This window comes from Pongo abelii, chromosome X (genome assembly GCF_028885655.2).
Source record: "Pongo abelii isolate AG06213 chromosome X, NHGRI_mPonAbe1-v2.0_pri, whole genome shotgun sequence".
NCBI lineage: Eukaryota > Metazoa > Chordata > Mammalia > Primates > Hominidae > Pongo > Pongo abelii.
In genome coordinates this window covers 112,686,028-112,705,833 of record NC_072008.2, presented here as the reverse complement: position 1 = coordinate 112,705,833, position 19,806 = coordinate 112,686,028, and the positions used below count along the sequence as shown (strand labels likewise).

The 19,806-nt window shown below is 43.5% G+C and overlaps 1 protein-coding gene across 2 annotated transcripts; it reads left to right on the top strand.

The window, feature by feature from the left end:
* Positions 1 to 821: 821 nt before the first annotated feature.
* On the top strand, positions 822 to 15,514 carry RIPPLY1 (ripply transcriptional repressor 1). 2 transcript variants are annotated; one of them, XM_063721278.1, is made up of 4 exons: positions 822 to 2,405; positions 3,326 to 3,401; positions 4,003 to 4,067; positions 4,626 to 11,355. In XM_063721278.1, the coding sequence occupies exons 1-4, from the start codon at positions 2,251 to 2,253 to the stop codon at positions 4,780 to 4,782; spliced, it is 453 nt and encodes a 150-aa protein (XP_063577348.1). In that variant the 5' UTR covers positions 822 to 2,250; the 3' UTR covers positions 4,783 to 11,355. The 2 variants fall into 2 exon arrangements, with proteins under 2 accessions (XP_063577348.1, XP_054400904.2); XM_054544929.2 differs by lacking the exon at positions 822 to 2,405 and adding an exon at positions 12,288 to 15,514 and having other exon boundaries at positions 2,705 to 3,401; positions 4,626 to 4,778.
* Positions 15,515 to 19,806: the final 4,292 nt, after the last annotated feature.

Sequence of the window (19,806 nt, the reverse complement as noted above, 5' to 3'; positions counted from 1 at the left end):
AGTACAAGGAAACGCTCAGCTCATAAAGGTAAATTTAGCAAGAACTCTCAGAGACTGATAGATGCTCTGGCTCCCCAGCAACCCTCTCTTTCCCCACAAGATTTCCCTCTTCAGGACCTGGGATCTATCTTGCACTTAGAAAATTCAGGGACAGAGAGCTCTCTCAAGTCCAAGGCAGCACATTCCACTGAACTCATTTCACCTCATATAATAAACCTCTGTTTATTGAGGGCCGGGACCATGCCAGGCCCTTGGGTTAGGTGGTGACTGAGCTGTTAGAAAGTTTTCCTTTGATTGAGCCAAAATGTGTCTCCCTGTAGCTTCCAGCCGTGGGCCTCAGCCCTGCCCTTTGAAGTCACCCAGAACAAGTGTAATCTCATTGCAGTCTAATCCTCAGATATTTGAAAATATCTGTCACTTCCCCCAGCTTTCGCTCCTCCATGGATAAACATTTCTTTCTTGGTTTATTTTTATTTTTAGTGCCTTTCCTTTTTATTACTCAAGTAATGTCAGTTCATTGTGGAACTTTTTAGAAAATTCAGAAAAACATAATGTAAAAATCCACCCCACTGTTACTCCCAGAAATGACAACCCTAACACTCTTTCTTCTCACCAGTCTTATTTTTTCTCTGCATGCTGTCCATTCTATATCTTTTTTCTTACCAAAATGGGATCATCCTTTAAGTAATATTTTAGAGACTTATTTTGTTTTCACTCTTTCAATATGTTAACTTTTCCCTCATTCTTCTACCATGCCAATTTTAACATGAAATTGTGTAACTGCCCAATGATTTATCTAACCAGCTTTTAAAAGTGAGACATTTAGGTTGTTTTCAATTTTCCTTTGCTGAAAAGAACATAGTGGGACTAGAATTGGAAGTGGAGTGAAGATGGGGGGTAGGTGAACAGAGAAACGAGGAGCCCTTAAATTAGTCATGCTATCTTACCATCTGATTTTTTTTCCATTTTCTGTGTTGAAAAATTATACTTCCCAGAACATGATTGTGAGCACCTGCTTGGTATTCAGTTGCAAGGATTTGCCCTAATTAATGTAACTGGTTTCCTATTATTGGACATTGAGGTTGTTTCTAATTTTTGACCATTACAAACCAGACTGTGATGAACATCCAAGAAGCTAAATCTGTGCTGGAGCTGGACATTGAGGTCAGGAGGAATATTTTCGAGACCTCTGAAGCATAAGGTCCCTGCCAGTAGTTGTAACTAGAAGCTTTCCGGCAAAGGCCCAGAAGGCTGGCTAAGGTCGAGGACTGTGCTCAGGCCTCTGGGCTTGCCCGGGTTCAGTACCCATTTATGTAGCCCCTGTCAGAGAGTGTTCAGGCTGGCATGGTCCTATGAGACCACTGGGCCAGCACCCTCATCTCTCACATGAGGGAACTGAGGCCTGGGGCTGGGGCTGGTCCTTTGGCAGCTCTGTAGTCGGGCAGAACTTTGCCTCTCCCCAGCACCCTGGCTTCTGAACTGGAAGCTGAGCTTTGAGGTTTGGAATCTCACCCAGAGGCCCTGTGAAATCCTGCCTGCTCTCCTTCACTGGACCACTTACTGCTGAGGCTGGAAGGGGCACTTTGGCAAATGAACTGATCAGTAAGGGGCTGAGGGGCATTGAAAGAAGACTTAAGGTTTACCCTACAAGCAACTGGGCCTGCTCTGCCCAGAATGCCCCTTTTTTCCCTAACCCAGATGATATGCTTAATGGCAGTCACCCTACATTCAGGTCCACCTGGCAAATCTATCTGAGGTTGAGCTGAAATAACAAGTGAGTCCCTCACTCTCCTTAAAGGGGTCAGCTGTCTCTCTTCTTGCCAGGAACTGACTTTGTTAAAGGCCTGTCTATTCAGCCCTCTGTCCCTGACAGCTCTGTGGTTTCAGAGTGCTAATGAGCTCCTCTCCTTCCCCTCTCAGGCCTTGCTACTCCCTGGGGAATTCACACAAATGGTGTGCGATTTGCCCCTTCTGTGTTTTCCTTTCTGACTTGGAGGCAAAGCAAATCCCTCACCTCCCACTGACACCATGTTTATTCAACTGGGAGAGATTTCACACCCAGGAACCCAGCTCTCCCTCCCTGAGCCCCTTCCCTAAATCTTTGTCCCCCTCCCAAGTCATCCCACCCCTGTCCTCCCTGAATAATTTATAAGACCAGGCAGGGCTTATAAAAGGGTCTCCCAGGAAAGGCCAAAAGAGTGCAGAAGGTTCTGGGAAGTAGGAGACCCCACTGACTTTGGTCCCCTAAGAATGGACTCTGCTGCCTGTGCTGCTGCTGCCACCCCTGTTCCAGCCCTGGCTCTGGCCCTAGCTCCAGACCTAGCACAAGCCCCACTGGCACTCCCTGGCCTGTTAAGCCCATCTCCCCTTCTCTCCTCTGGACAAGAAGTAGATGGGAGTGAAAGGTAAGTTGAGCTTGGCCTTTGGCAACCTGAACTTAGGCTTGAGAGCTTCCTGAGAGAGGAAGGAAAATGAGATGTCCAGGGCACCCTGTTCTCTGTGAAGGGGAAAAGCAATGGCCTCATAGCCCTCCCTCCTCATCTCTAGCTGTAATATCTCATCTGACCTTTCACCTCACTAATCCCGCTGGGTGGCAAGAGGGGACTTGGGGACAGTGGCTGTTGCCAAAGCTGAAGGTGAAGCAGCTAGGTCCTCATAGGCCAGGTGGCTGAGTCCTCTGAGGGGGTTGGGGAACTGCCGTGAAACCTGGGCTTAACACAATCTAGACTGTGGGGGTGGGGAGTGTGGGGAAAGAGGACCAAAGTCTAAAGAGGCCCTTGACTGGGACATTGTCTTTTTCCTGACCATGCCGTAAGATTTCCATTTGCTTTTTTCCTACCTCTGCAAGTCCAGTGGGGAAGCAGTGGGCCCAGGAACATTTCTGGCCCTCTTCCTCAGCCCAGGAAGATGGTAGAGCTCTGAGTTCTACTTCTTGGAGCAGGAAGTAGGAGGCAAGATATTTTCCATCTAACCCCCATTCATTACTCCAAACATTTAGTCTTCAACAAACATTTACTGAAACAGCTACTGTGTACCAGACATTGTGCTAGGTGTTGAGGATTCAGTTACGATTGAGCATATCTTTGAGCTTAAGGAGCTCAAAGACAAGTAAATAGACAATTACAAAACAGCATGATAAAAGCAATAATAACAATGCTGAAGCCAAGAGGAGGGGCATCTGTCCTGGAATGGGCTCAGGAGCCTTAGGAAAGGCTTCCTGGAGCAGATGGCACCTGAGCCAAGCTTTTGGGAGGCCTCTTGTTATCTCAGGGAGCCCACCTTTCAGTCTCTTCCTCTACAGATTGATCTCTCCTCTTTGTCCCAGAAGAACTTGTCTCTGGAGGCCCTGGCTGTCTTCCACAAATGACTTTCCAAGGCAGATGAGGAAGCTGGTGGATTTGGTGAGTTCGAGCCCTTGTGACGCATGTTCACATGCAGCCACATGCATTAACACTGACCAGGTCACTTCCCAGAGAGCCCCTGACCTCAGTCCAAAGGTGCAGATCTGAGATAGCATCCTCACAGTTTTGTCAACATTTGATTCCAACAGAGAGCAGATCCAAGCTTTCTGTGGCAATTGGAAAGATGAGGAGACCAAGGCTCAGAGTGGGCAAGGGATCTGGGCAGGCCCCACAGCCAGTGTGTGGCAGTGCTGGTGCTTGAGGCCTGGTCTCCTGGCACCTTACTCCAGTGCTCTCCCACCCACCCCATCTCCCTGAATCTTTGCTGCTCCAGTAGAACTCTGTCCCCTGGAGAGCCTCCAAACAGGTGCTGGAACAGAGGCAGGGAAGCAAACAACCCGCAGGACTCTGTCTGCTTGTTTTTCAACCAGAACCAAGAGAGACCCCTTGTTGAGGGGCGGGTATTGGGGGTTGCTGGGTCCCAGAGATGTCTAAGGTCTCTTCAAGATCATTTTACCTGCAGCTTTCTGACCTCTAGTACAGAGGAGGAAGTTATCTAGCCATGTACTTTGAGCCACATGCTAGCTTTTGCTTTGGACAGGCTGCTGATGGGGCAACGGCTGCTGAGGTCACCAAGGCTGAATCCAAGTTCCATCACCCTGTCAGGTAAGCTTCTGGCATGAAGCTCCAAACTTGACATAGATCCATTAGCTCTTTGAATCTTCACAAAGGTCTTGTGAAGCAGGAGAGGGGAGGAATTGCTATCTATGATCGCTGTTTCATAGAAGAGAAAACTGGAGCCCAGAGGTTAAGGGACTTTGCCAAGGCTGTCTTTCCTGGAGGCATTGTTAATGATGCCCAAGAATGATCCCCCATGGATGGGTCAGTGAAATAATCCTCAGTGGAAGGAGATGGGGCCATAGGGCTGGAGAATTCTTGGCTAGAAGCTTTCTGGGGTAGGTAGCAGGTGGTCAGAGCCATAAGTGGCAGATGCTGGGGCTGCCCCCCCCAACCTCTATAGGTCCATAAGGGGTTGCCTTCCTGCGTAGGGCCACTTTGTAACAATGCAGAAGGTTCTGTTACAAAACTTTCTTTCTTCCTTTCCCTATGACCTCATTGTTGCAGCCAAGAGAAGGGGTTTAGGGGTCAGCTTCTTTCTTGGCCCTACTGGCCCCTCTGCACATATGAGACCTGTTAGGGGCCATGCTTCTTCTCTGTCCACAGGCTCTTCTGGCCTAAATCCTGCTCCTTCGACTATCTGTACAGTGCTGGGGAGATTTTACTGCAGAACTTTCCTGTCCAGGCAACCATCAACCTATATGAGGACTCAGACAGCGAAGAAGAAGAGGAAGATGAAGAGGAGGATGAAGAAGAGAAGTAGGAGGCCAATGAAAAGGGGCCAGAAGAGTGTGTGAGGGTACCAGGGTCCATACCCTACAGCGCCACAGCTTATCCCCCTTCCCCACCCCTAACCTATCCAAATGGAGGCAGCCAGAGTCTGACTGGGGTTCAGTTTATCTGGCGAGTTTTCACAGACATCAATTAGCCAGGAGTATTAGTCCAGCAGATAGAGCTTTCTGGACTGAAAATTGGGTCCTCTAGCTGCCCAGCTCACCCTGGCTTACCTGACTGGCCTGTGAGCTCAGGCCTCTGGCATCTCACTGTCTGGGCTGCTGTTGTGTTGACCATGGGAGGGTTCTAGGAGCTCTAGAAGAAGGAAGGCTTGCCGAAGCCCCCAGGAAGCAGAGCAGGGCAGGGAATGCCCTTGTGGAGGGAAGTAGTCACTCCTCAGGCCCGTTGACTCCCCAGACTTCCCAGGTGACCATGTAGTCCCGTCTCTCTGTGGAAAGCCTGACTTCTGGCTTCACCCAAAGGAATACCAACAGCAGATCCATGCAAGGTTGGGGTGCCTTTTTTATGAGTCTTACAGGAAGGGAAGGGGGTGTGTAGAGAATCGGCTTGCTCTGGGGTGCCCCCCCATTTTGCCTGCTGTCCATTGAAGTCTGTGTGTTGGCATGAGATGAATCAGGAGAAAAAGAAACTGGATGGTGTTTTCCTTTTTCTTGGAACTGTGCTGATTTCTTAACTGAACTCTGCCCATATTGTGAAGCCATGGGCAGAGGGTCAGAGACCAGCTCAAGGCCAATTCATTGCTTTTCCTACCTGAGGTCAGTTGACAAGTTTTTCTTCATGGGGTTGTAGGGCTGGGGACCCAGCATGGGGCCAGGCCCTCTCCATCAATTTGTGAAATCAGACTTGATTAAACTTCAAGGACGGCTTGGAAAGAGAACAAAAAGGCCCCCAAAGGGCAGCTTGTAAGTTGGGAGTAGGGATCAGGTTAGAGGGGAAATATAACATGTGCAGCCTCATTTGAGCCTCAGAGATGGCTGTGTGCATGTGGGGAGGAGGGCTACTAGGACCTAGCAATTTTTTTCCTCAATTCCCTTTGTATTTACCGCAGCTCAGACCCTCATGCTTACCCTTGCTCCAATTACTCTTCGACTAATTTTTTTTTTTTTGGCCTCCAGCTGTCCCTTTGCGATTCATCTTCCACACTGACAACCAGATTAGACCACATCATGCCTTTGCCAACACTTTTGGGCTTATCCTTTTTTTTTTTTTTCTTGTCACAGATCCCCTGGAGAACCTGTGGCTTCTCTACTCAGAAAAATACATTTGTTCACACCACACACACACACACACACACACACACACACAGTGCTATATCTTCACAAATCAAGTACTTAACTTGATATTCTAGGCCTTTCAATTGTCTGGGTTTTGCCTGTCTCTTGAGACTCATCTCTCAACTCTTAAAGTTTACACTGCCTCTCCTTGAATGTTGCATGCTTTCTAACACCTCTGTGTCCTTAACCCTGTCTGGAATGCCTTTCCACTTTCGCATGCCTAGGAAACTCATTCATCTAACAGAACCAGCTCAGACACCCCTGCTGTAGGAAGCCTCCCCAGACATCCCAGGCACCAGGTTGGGTGCCCCCACTCATTCAGAGCCTCCCCTACCATAGCATTTGCCTCCTTTCCTATACAGTAACCTGGGGCTGTATTTGATATTCCCATATGACTTCATTGCACAGAACACTGGCTGACACAAAGGAGGTGCTCAGGAAATGTTGAAAGAGAAAAAAGATTCTCAAGTCTTCTGAAAGTAGCTCTTGGTGGAACCACCATTGTTCCCCAACTTGCTAGCTTCCTGGTTTAGCTACAAAGGGGAAAGGGTAATGTCATTTCATTCAGGAGCAAAACGATGACCATCTTTCTTTTCCTTCTCCCTCAACATGAGACAGGCTGCTTCAGTTCTGAGCCCTAGCTGGGACTTCCCTGCATTGGACACAACCTTGAGTAGGCCACCAAACTCACACACTGGTGCCATCTATTGGTCAAAATTTAATCTTTTTCTTTAATTAAGGCTTCCAGGCAGTTGACCTTTGACTACATTAATTCTTTTAGTCCATTCTGTTTCTGTTTGTAAGTAAAGTGGAATCTACCATGTGCTAGCAGTATGACCTTGGGCCAGTTACTTATCCGCTCTAAGTCTCAGTCTCCTCATCTGTAAAATGGGGCTAATAATACTTCCTTTCAGAGTTACTGTGAGGATTAAATGATATAGTATATGTAAAGTACTTAGCATGCTCCCTGGCACATAGTACAAACCCTCAATAAATGGTAGTAGTCATAATAATAGTAGTCTTAGTAGCTGCTATTACTGATTTTATAAAGGAAATGATCTTATAGGCCAGAGTCAGCTAATGACGATTTACTCAACTAATAACTGATTTGTCAGTTATCACCACTTGATCTTCCTGGCACCATTTGATGGTTTACCAGTAAAAGCATCTTTTCAGTGTTTATTCCAAAATGAAAAAAGAAAGAAAGAAATAAAGAAAGAAAGAAAGGAAGGAAGGAAAGAAAGAAAGAAAGAAAGAAAAAGAAAAAGAAAGAAACCGCCCCCCCAAAAAGAAAAAAAAAAAAACAGAGGCAAAGTATGGCTCCCTGGACCACTATCTACATTCAAATGGTAACCCACAGGTTTCAGCTCCCTTTTTCCAAGGCCAGAGGTTTGTAAACGTATTTTTTTGTGCTTTAGCAGGAAAACCTTTCTTTTGAATTGAATGCAGAAGCCCAATATATAAATCAAATAAAAATGGAGCTCCCTGGTGGAAGCCTTAATGGGGGGGCCCAGAATTCTTATGCTGGTGTCTTCTCTCTGGTAAAGTAGCTGTCTCCACCCCTTTCTGTGAGGCACTTTCAAGGATCCCTAGACTGTGGAAAACACGATTTGGAAACCACTGTTCCAAGGGTTAAACCAGGATTGATTTGAAGTAGAAGGGAGATTAATTAGTACTTCAAAATGTCCAGTGTTCTGTTTAAAATCCTTGCTTTGGGTCCTAAGCACCCAGCATTTCACAGCTCAAAAATTGCTCGAATCCTTACACCATAGGTTATAGGGATTTAAAATCATTGGAATCCCAATATCCTTGGTTTTAAGGTATTATATAGCATAGTATTACAAATCCCTAAATCCTCAGGGATTTAAAGACCTTAAAACCCTTGGAGCAGTAATTCTTAACTCAGAATGGGCTCTTCTCATTTCCCAACCCCGCCCTCCTTACTGCACACGTGCTGTTGTTTACTGGGCAGAAATTTTGTTTCGCTGTCCTCTCTGTCCCCTGTCCTGAAATGGCTTCCAATCCTCTTCCCCATACGTGGTTGCTAAGTAATTGGAATTCACTGTTCTGACTAATCAGAGCTCAGTATGAGTTACTTTGTTGTGGGTGTTTCCAATCCTTGTACCAACTTCAACTCCAGTGCACAAACTCAGGAGAAAAATCTCTGTGCAAAACTCAAGAGTCCTTCCTCCAGCTCCACCTGGCTGGCCCATCCTAGTGTCCCAGCACTTCCCCATCCTAGCACTGATTTCCTCCTGTTTCTCCCACCTTGTTGCAGCAGTGAGAGAACACATCTGTTGGGGTGAGGCTGCATTTGAGCTGGGCTTTGAAGGATGGGCATGAGTAGTAATGGAGGGAGAAAACTTTTCAGAAAGAGGCAGCACTATGAATGCCTTCATTAAACAATACTTATTGAGCACTTACTATGTGCCAGACCTTAATGTTGTAATGATTAAGAGCATGGGCTTTGGAAGCAGATGTACCTGGGTTCAAATGCCTTTTCTGCTGCATGGTAGCTCAATTCATAGGCCCACTCCCCTCAAGTGTCAAGGTCAGCTCTCTGCTCTTAACCCTTTCACTACAACCTCTGTAGTTTCTTTTTTGTTTGTTTGTTTTTTGAGACAGGGTCTCACTCTGTTGCCCAGACTGGAGTGCAGTGGCGCTTGGCTCACTGCAAACTCCGCCTCCTAGGCTCAAGCAATTCTCCTGCCTTAGCCTCCCAAGCAGCTAGAATTACAGGCGTGCACCACCACGCCCAGTTAATTTTTGTATTTTTAGTAGAGATGGGGTTTCATTATGTTGGCCAGGCAGGTCTTGAACTCCTGACTATAGTTCTTTATTGTATCACACCTCTTCCCCACACAGCACATACTTATTAAAATAGTTGCCTATTCTCCTCTGCCTCAGCAGGGAAAGCCCTCTGCCTACCCAGTGGGTGTTACAAACCCTCACCTCTCACCCCCTCCTCAAAACTGTGCCTGTGTGACCCATCTAGTGGGTAGATACATTGTCTCCTTTCCTCCCCACTTCCCTTTTGCCAAATGGTGGCCAATCTCCGTCCCAAATAAGGTTGTTAGCAGACCTGAATCCACTGTTTTGGCCTATCAGGAACATTGTGTTGGTTCCTGTGTTTTTGGTTTATCCCCTGGCTAGCAAGGCTCGTGACAATCTCCATGGAAACACAGAAACTGAGATACAGAAAGCCAACAAGGAATGAGTGCTCTGACAGCGGGTGCCACAGCACTTGCTACTGACGTTACACCCGTCATCTTGTGTGGTACTTGTAATCGCAACAGTCCTAGAGATAGGTCTTATTATTATCCCCACTTATTAATGAGAAAACTAACAGTTAGCTGGGTTTCTGTGCCTGGGTTTGTGTGCCTGCATGGAAGATGCTACAAGCCTTGTCAGCGGTGATTAAGTAAAAAATACAGGAACCAACACCAGGCCATGACAGGTAAAACAGTGAAGTCAGGTCACCAGTTTACAACAGGAGACTGGAGAAAAGAGGAGATGAACTGTCTGTCCACTAGAGAGCCATACAGGCACAGTGCAGGGCGGGGGAGTAGGAGGTGGTGACACCCACAGGTGTGGGAGTGGGGCTTTCCCTGTCCAGAGAAGACTAGACAATAGGATACGTAGGAGGATAAGAGTTAGAACAGCTGATAATTCTGGAATTTTTGTTATGGACCTTACATGGATTAACTCCTTTAATACAACAACTTTGAAGGATAGGTACAGTTGAGAAAACTGAGGCTTAGAGTGGTTTTTAAAACTTGCCCCAAATCACACAGTTGGTAAATTGTGGCACCTTCTAAGTGTCAGGCTTTTTACACATTTTATCTCATTTAATCCTTATGGCAACCCTAAAACTCAAGCACTATTATTTTCCTTGTTTTATGGATGAGGAAACTGAGTTTCAGAGAGGTTAAGGAATCTTAAGGTCATGTAATTAATAAATGACTGACCCAAGATTTGAGAGATGACAGCAATTGCTCCAGGTTACATTAATGGTAAGTGGCAGAACCAGGGTTCAGGGCTGCCTGACTCCAGAGCCCCGTGCTTTCAGGAGGTGGAATCAACAGGGTTTGCTGAAGGATTAAATCTGTGGGAGGGCAAGGGAGAAAAGATTTAAGTTCTGGCTGCAGGGAAGTGAGTCAGAGGATATGAAGAACTCTGGGCCAGGGGCCAGGAAAAACTGAGGGCCTCTGAAAGGTATCACTGAGGGAGGAATGTTTGGGGACCTCCTGCCCAGCAGTGGCAGGCTCTCACAGCACCTGGGCTGTGGGCACAGGACTACCAGAGGTGAGAGGGGGATGAGGGAATTCTGTTCCTGCCCCTCGGTGCTGTGCTGCCTCAGAGTGGAATGGGCCCTGGCTGGACATGTCTCACTCTGGCTGAAAAGTGGGAGAACTACCAATTGCTGAGCTCTTCTGCTCTATCCCAGGCACTGTGCTTGGCACCACACACACTTTATCCTGAACTGGGTGATGGCGGTGGTGGGGCATCCTAATGTTTACAGAGAAGAAACTGGGACTCAGAGAAGTGAAGTGACCTGTTAGTAGCACAGGCAGTGAGTGGGAAGCTGGGGTAGAACAGGACAGTGCGACTACAGAGTCCTGGCTCTTAACTACTAGGCTCCTCCTTCCCTCCTCCTTATTCCCCCAGAGAAGCCCTGAAAGTCCCTTAGGGCAGGCAGCTCTCCCTGGCCTCCTGTAGCCTACGGGGAAAGAAGTGTGTAAACTGTCAACAAAAAGGCATTGCTATCCCCATCACTGGGGACACCTTGAGGCCTGGGACCAAGTGTGAATTAAAAGAGGTTGAGGGAGAGACCAGGAACCAGCTGGAGTCAGGCTCTGGGTTTTTCTAGAAGTCTTCCATCCAAGGGAGAGAACAGCTGCCTGCAAGTCCCTAGCGATTCAACTCGTTTTACGCTAACAGCAAGACAGGCAGCCCCCTCTAGTGGCTGAGCCCTAAACCTACAGCACAAGGCCCAGGATGAGGGGGCTCATCCATCCAGAGGATTCTATGGCCAGCACTGTTTTGTGTTTAGGGACAGACTCTGGACTTAAAACTAAACCTGGGTTCAAATACTGGCTCGACTCCTTGTTAGCTAAGTGATCATGAGAAAATGTCTCTAAGCCTTAGTTTCTTCATCTATAAAATAGGAATGATAATAATACCATTTTAACAGGGTTAATGTAAGAATTAAATGAGACAGCATACGTAAGGGGCTGGCAGAGTACTTGGCACATTACAGATGTGATAGAGACATGCATATATATTTATATATACATGTACACACACTATATATTGTGCATATATATGAATGTATATATATTGTGCATATATATATTGTGCATATATATGAATGTATACATATATATGAATGTATACACATCTAATAATTCCTATATATGTATACTCATCTAATAATTCATATATACACATATATATGAATGTATACACATCTAATAATTGTTCTTTCTTGACACATGCTATCATAATAGTCATCACCATTTTCACTTCCCTTGCCTTTCCCATCTGATATGGTTTGGCTGTGCCCCCCCGCCCCCAATCTCAAGTTGAATTGTAGTTCCCATAATCCCCAGATGTCATGGGGAGGGACCTGGTGGGAGGTAACTGAATCATGGGGGCGGTTACCTCATGCTGCTGTTCTCGTGATAGTGAGTTCTCAGAAGAGCTAATGGTTTTATAAGGGGCTTTTCCCCAATTTGCTTGGCAGTTCTCCTTGCTGCTGCCATGTGAACAAAGACTTGTTTGCTTCTCCTTCCATCATGATCCTAAGTTTCCTGAGGCCTCCCCATCCCTGGGGAACTGTGAGTCAATTAAACCTCTTTCCTATAAATTACCCAGTCTTGGGTATGTCTCTATTAGCAGCATGAGAACAGACTAATACACTATCTAGCTCTACTAAGCCCTGGTGCCCCAAGTACTGTCAACACACTCCCCTGAAGCTTATGGGAAAGACATGGGCTAAGATACTTGCTTTTCTCCATGTACACTTTCAAGAATCTTGGACTGCACATCTTTGTCCTTCAATATTCAGGGAATGTTAATAAGCTTGCTTTACACAGGTGCTAGGCTCTTTCTGTGTTTCAAAGCAACTTTACCTCCGTGATCTCATTTGAATCTCTTAATACTCCCAGTACTCTCATTTTTTTTCATTTTGTTTTAGATACGGGGTCTCACTGTCACCCAGGCTGGAGAGTAGTGGCTCAATCATAGCTCACTGCAGCCTCAAACTCCTGGACTCAAACAATACTTCCACGTCAGCCTCCTGAGTAACTAGGACTGCAGGCGTGTGCCATCATGCCCTGATGGTTTTTTTTTTTTTTTAAATAGAGACAGTGGTCTCATTTTGTTGTCCAAGCTGGTCTTGAACTCCTGGGCTCAAGCAATCCTTCTACTTCAGCCTTCCATATTGGATTACAGGCATGAGCCACTGTACCCGGTAACATTTTTAAATGAGGATATTGAAGATGATGACAAGGGAAATGACTTGCTCAAGGTTGCATAGCAAGTCAGTGCAGGAGTCAGGACTAACCTCCAGAATCTCGATGTTGAGTCCAGTGCTTTCTACCAACACTTGCAATCGTCCAGGGCCTTAAGCTCTGACTAAATATGAAGCACTTGGAATCCAGGACAGAGCTTACTTTTGAAGGCCACACCACTCCACTTTGACACCAATTTCCTGCTTCTACTGAGGCCAAGGTTGTATCTCCAGGAAACTATCAAACTATGATTCTTCACCTATAAGAAGTGGCGCCATGTTGCCAGGACTGGTGACCCAAGACAGCTACATCTCCAAAACATGCCAAGAATACAATTAAATGTTAGATGATGGGTTTGCAGAGAGGTGAACATTATCTTCTCAGCCAAGCTGCATGCACTGCTAAAGAAATAGCTGCTGTCCTGTACTCACAGCCAGCTTGACTTAGCCACTCTTTTTGTGTTGGACATAACCATCAGTGTCTCAGAAGGGCAGCCTTGTCCCTAGTCAGCACAAAAATTGGGAGGTGCTGATGCATGTCATCAGCATGGGTCCTGATGGCAGCATCTGTTTGTAGGCACTGAGAGAAGCAGTACGATAATAACTCAAAGCTCTCAGTGTCATTTGTTATCACTTTGGGGGCAGAGGATGCAGGCTTGACTGTCAGTAGCAGTGGCCGTGTTTTCTCATTCTAACACACTGGTGACAAAATGAGCACTGCTGAGATAACAAATCATGTAGCCCAAACACCCTCTCCCTAGCCGCCATGCGACACTGGCAAGCTTGGTTCTGCTCAGAGGGGAAGCTTGTTACTTCCTTCTGGAGTGTTGGATCTCTGGGTGGCACTGAATTTTTCTTTCTGCTATCACTTGTTTTTTACTTGCTCATCACCATGGCAACTCGAGAGTGGGAGCCAACATTGAAATCAGTCTCTCCCCAATAGACATATGTGGAACAGCAAGTGTACTCCCTCTCTAATATTAGGGAAGCAAAACATTTTTAACCCTCTCTCCGTGCTTCAGCCTTGGTCCGTGGTGAGAGAAAATACTTTCACCTGCAATTTCAGGCACCTTTGCTCTTCCTGCATGGGAGTTTCTAATCTCATTGGTCTGAGGCCAATCATTGGGCCACAGCTCACCAGTGACCCAGGTCATTACAGTGAAAAGAATCATACACATCTGTGACTAGATAGCCGGTTCCACTTGCTGCTGGATGATTAGGTCAGGCCAAATTTGTTCTGAAGACTTTAGCTTCTCAGATTCAGAGTGAAGGGAGTAGCTTAAGCTGCACTTTCCAATCAATTTTTTTAAACCAAAGAACCCTGCAACAGAAAGAGGAGAACAAGGTTACCAAGCCTATGTTGAATTCTCAGATCAAGTGTTTTATTAATGAATACTTTGCTTACTATTCTACTATTGCTCCTTATGCATATAATTTTCTTGGTGGGAAGGGTTGAGGAGAAGGGTGAGATTCAGGAATTCAGGAATAATAACTCCAACTTGAACCCACAACATCTAGGAAGGTTTGCCCAAGGTCAAAGTCTTGTCCCAGCCTATGTCTACACTGGGCAGAAAGGAGGCACATGTTCAATTTCCTCACCTTCCACTGATTTCTGAGGATTTTGGGAGTACATCCAACTGAAAATCAAATTTTATGTTGAGCTTTCAGTAGTGTGTAACTCTTTCACGGATACCGAGACGTGACCTGCCCATGTAATGAAATTGTTAGCCTGGGAGTAGGAGCTTTGCCTTGGACTAACAGTCAAATTTCCCCCTGCTCAAACACAACCATAGAAACTTGAGTACCAAAACGTTCTTGGAAAACTGTTGACAATTTCCACGTGTAAGAAAGCCCTGAAATAAAAAGCTATTCTTTGTAAACTTAGCAGATTTTTTTGAGTGGATATTTAATATCTTCTGAGATGGGGGCAGTGTGCTGGGAAGGAAAGGGCACCAAGCATTAGGAGACTGACTCAGGTACTTGTTTAGTTCTGTCATTTATTACTTGTTCGGTCCTCTAATATGTTGGACAAGTGATTTAATTTTCTCATCTCTAAAATGGGGACAACCTTCAGGCCTATCAACCTCGCAGGTTTTTGGGAATGAGGTTCCAGTATATAGTTATATGATTAAACCACTCAGAAAACTGTAAAATGTTATATAAAGTTGTATTTTATAAGCACTGTGAAAAGAACTTCAGGATAATAGTCTGCCTTTCAAAATGCAGACACAAGCCCTATACATTTCTGGGAGAAACCCTTGGCGATCTTGCATAGAAGTCATTCATGCAAATTGCTAGAGAAGTTAAACCTCATGGCTTCACTTAAAAAGGTAGTAGAAATAGTTTTTGTCTGCCCACCTTTCCTGGATACCCCATTTCCTAATCAACTTGGGGCAGTTTTCCAAGAGGCCCTGTATGTGAAACTGTAAATGTGGGAGCAGTAACTTTGCCTGAATTATTGGGAGTGGTGACATTTGGTGGTTGCCATTGGCAATAGCTTACAAAATCTGAAGTTCACATTATTTCTCCGAAGCTAAGCTGCTTGTGCATTTGAGTAACATGAACATATTATTTCATTCTTTTTTTTTTCTTTTTTTGAGACAGTCTCACTCTCTTGCCCAGGCTGGAGTGCAGTGGTGCGATCTCGACTCACTGCAACCTACATCTCAAGAGGGCAAGCAATTCTTATGTCTTATATAACTCCAGAAAATGTCCAGGGGAGCGCCAGCATGCCCAGCTAATTTTTGTATTTTTAGTAGAGACGGGGTTTCATGTTGGCCAGGCTGGTCTTGAACTCCTGACCTCAAGTGATCTGCCTGCCTCAGCCTCCCAAAGCGCTGGGATTACAGGCGTGAGCCACTGCACCCGGCTACATATTATTTCACTCTGAAGGCACTCAGCATGTTAGGAAAATGGACTTTTTTTTTTTTTCTACAAACAACTTTAAGGATTCATACTATTTAAACTCCAAAAAGGTAGAGGGAAATTTTCAGGTTTTTTTTTTCTCTAAAATAGTGGAAAAACTTACAAATAATCCATAAGAGAATAATTCCAGGCACAAGACCACCACCAAAAATGGTAGGCAAAATTCCAACTGACCAAAATGTTTGCTGAAACATAAAAAGTAAAATGAAGATAGAGTCATGGGAATACAAATAAAATGATCAAAGGTAGGAGAGTTTCTTTTTACTTTTAAGAAAAGGAAGGGTGAAGATACTAGTTTTTATGTAAATATTATACACGTTTTGTGGACTCTTCCCCTATTAGATATATAGAAAACCATACATAGGCTCATGAGGAGTTAGTAGAAATGAAAATTTTGCTCTTCCTATCTGAATAGAAGGTAAGAATCATAAATGTAGATGTTTGCAATGCTTCCTTATATCTATTTTTATGAGTCCAGTAAAATTGCATGCAGCTGGAGACTCGACAACTTTAACCAAATAGAAGGCAGTAGGATTAGACTGGGCATGGTGGCTCATGCCTGTAATCCCAGCACTTTGGGAGGCCACGAATCACTTGAGGTCAGGAGTTCAAGAACAGCCTGGCCAACATAGCAAAACCCCTCTCTACTAAAAATACAAAAATTAGCCAGGCATGGTGGCAGGAGCCTGTAATCCCAGCTACTTGAGAGGCTGAAGCAGGAAAATGGCTTGAACCCAGAAGGCGGAGGTTGCAGTGAGCCAAGATCACACCACTGCACTCCAGCCTGGGCAACAGAGTGAGATCCCATCTCAAAAGGGGGGGAAAAATGACAGTAGGATTAAAAAGAAAGAAATAGACAGGGGATTGAATAATGAACCCTCTTTAGTATCCAGAAGTGCAAATCTGTGGTTGTGCTAGGCTGATGACATTAGATATGATTTTACTTTATTTCCTCTTTTTTTCTAAATGTTCCTTAAAGGGCTTTCATTGTTTTTAGACTTTTAAGTTAAGGGTTAAGACAGTTGGAGGAAAAAAAGAAGACATATTAACTTCAAAAGTGCAACAATAAAACTGACAGCTTAAGAGAACCAATAAAAGCCAAAGACAATAGAATGAGCTTATCAAAGTGCTGGAAAATTTAAAAAAAATAAAAGCAAAAAAAAATCTAGAACTTGATATCCAGTAAAAATGTCTTTGTAAAATTAAGGTGAATATCCTCACACACATATGCAAAATTGATTTTTATCAAAGACCTAAAAGCAGCCATTTCAAAAAATGGTGCTGGAACAATCAGACAGGCAGAGGCAAAAATAAAAAATGAACCTTGATCTAAACCTCACATCTTATACAAAAATTAACTCAAAATGGATTATAAACAAATGTAAAATGTGAAATTATGAAACTTTTAGAGAAAGCTATAGCAGAAAATCTGTGGTATGTACAACTAGGCAAAGATTTCTAGACTTGATACCAATATCATGATACTATATAAGAAAAATAGATAAATTAGACCTCATTAAAATTAAAAACCTGTGCTCTGTGAAATGTTCTGTGAATTAGACAGAAAGACAAGCTAGAGACTAGGAGAAAATATTTGCAAACCGTATAACTGACAAAGGACTCACATCTAGAAATTACCATTCTCAGTAAACTATCGCAAGGACAAAAAACCGAACACCGCATTGTTCTCACTCATAGATGGGAATTGAAAAATGAGAACACATGGACACAGGAAGGGGAACATCACACTCTGGGGACTGTTGTGGGGTGGGGGGAAGGGGGAGGGATAGCATTAGGAGATATACCTAATGCTAAATGACGAGTTAATGGGTACAGCACACCAGCATGGCACATGTATACATATGTAATTAACCTGCACATTGTGCACATGTACCCTAAAACTTAAAGTATAATAATAATAAAATAAAATAAAATAAAATAAAAAGAACTTTTAAAACTCAACAATAAAGAACCCAAACAATTCAATTAGAAAATTGGCCAAAGACATGAACAAATATTTTTCCAGAGAGGATATATCCATAGTGAATAAGCATGTGAAAAGATGTTCAACATCATTAGCTGTATTCATTTGCTAGGGTTGCCATAACAAAATACCACAGACTGTGTGGCTTAAACAACAGAAATTAATTTGCTTACAGTTCTGGAGACTAGAAGTCCAAGATCAAGGTGTCAGTAGTGTTGGTTTCATTGTGAGGCCTCTCTTGTAGATGGCTTGTAGATGGCCATTCTTGCTGCCTTTTCTTATGATTGTCTTTCTGTACAAACGTGCCCCTGGTATATCCGTCTCTTCTTATAAGGACACCACTTATATTGGATTAACGCCCTAATCTAATGGTCTCATTTTAACTTAATAACAATTTTAAAGGCCCTATCTCAAATATGGTCACATTCTGAGTTACTGGGGGTTGGGACTTCAACATATAAATTTAGAGGGGACACAATTCATCCAATAATATGTAATAAGAACATAAAAAGATGCTTACATTGGGGAAATACAAATTAAAACTGCAATGAGATACCACTAGACACCTAATAGGGTGGTTACATAAAAAGACAGACAATAACAAGTGTTGTTGGCAAGGATGTGGAGAAAATGGAAACCTCATACATTGCTAGTGGGAATGTAAAATGGTTCATTCACTTTGGAAAACAATTTGGCAGGTCTTTAAAATGTTAGACATAGAGTTACCATATGATGCAGCAATCTCACTCCCAGGTATATATCCAAGAGAAATTAAATCATGTCCACACAAAAACATATCATGAATGTTCACAGCAGCATTATTGATAATAGCAAAAAGGTGAAAACAATCCAAATGTTCATCAATTGTTGAATGAATATATAGATTGCAATATATCCATACAATGGAAAACAACTCAGCAATGGAAAGGAACTAACTGCTGATACTTGGCTACAACATGTATAGCCTCAAAAACATTATATGTAAATGTAGCCACATGCAAAGACCAAATGTTTTATGATTCCATTTATATTCACTGTACAGAAAAAGCAAATTACAAAAGGTAGACAGTAGATCAGTGGTTACCTGGGCCAGGAATGGGAATGAGGATTGGGAGCTCTCTTTGGAGTGATGGAAATGTTCTAAATTTGGATTTTGGTGATGGTTGTAAAACTGTAAATTTACTTAAAAATTATTGAATTTTACATTTAAAAGTGGGTGAGTTTGCATTGGGCACAGTGGCTAACATCTCTAATCTCAGCACTTTGGGATCTGACACGGGAGGAGCATATGAGGTCAGGAGTTTGAGACCAGCCAGGGCAACAGAACAAGACCCCATCTCTACAAAAGATTTAAAAATTAGCTGGGCATGGTGGCATGCACCCATAGCCCGAGCTACTTGGGAGGCTGAGGCAGGAGGGTTGCTTAAGCCTAGGAGTTCAAGGCTGCAGTAAGCCATGAACATGCCACTGCACTCCAGCCTGGGTGAGAGAGTGGGACACTGTCTCAAAAATAAAAAACAAACAAAAAACAAAAACAAACAAAAAAGGATGAATTTTGTGGTATATAAATTGCATCTCAAAAAAGCTATTTTTACAAGTATATGAACAATAAAAATAACATGTATAACAATAATAATAATAAATAAAATAAAATAAAATAAAAAAGTAAAAAAAAACTTATAAAATAAAACAATGCTACATACTCTATGATTCCATTTATATGAAAGTATAGAAAAGCCAAAACGACAGTGATAGGAAGCAGTTCAATGTTGCCAAGGGCGAGGAGTGGAAGGAGGAGATTGCCTCAAAGGGGCCCAAGGGAACTTTTTAAACTGATGGAAATGTTCTATATCTTGATTGGAGTGGTGGTTGTATGAGTGTATACTTTTTTCCAAACTCCTCAAACTGTTTAAAATTGGTAAAATTTCACTATCTATGCATTATCTCTCCAAAAAATTGATTTAAATATTTTTAATCAGTGAAAGATTTTAACAGACTTCACAAAAGATGATAAAAGAAACATCCATAAGTACATTAAGTGACATTGGACTTCATTAGCTATCAGTGAAATGTAAATTAACACTACAATATGAAATAATCTACATACCCTCTAGAATGGCCAAAATTTAAAAAGACAAACTTTTTAAAATGCCAAGTGCTGGCGAGAATGTGGAACAACTGGAGCTCAAATATACCGCTGGTAGGAATGCAAAATGGTACATTAATCTGAAAAACAGTTTGGATGTTCCCTAGGAAGTTAAAAAATATGTCCCATCATTTTCATTCCTGAATATT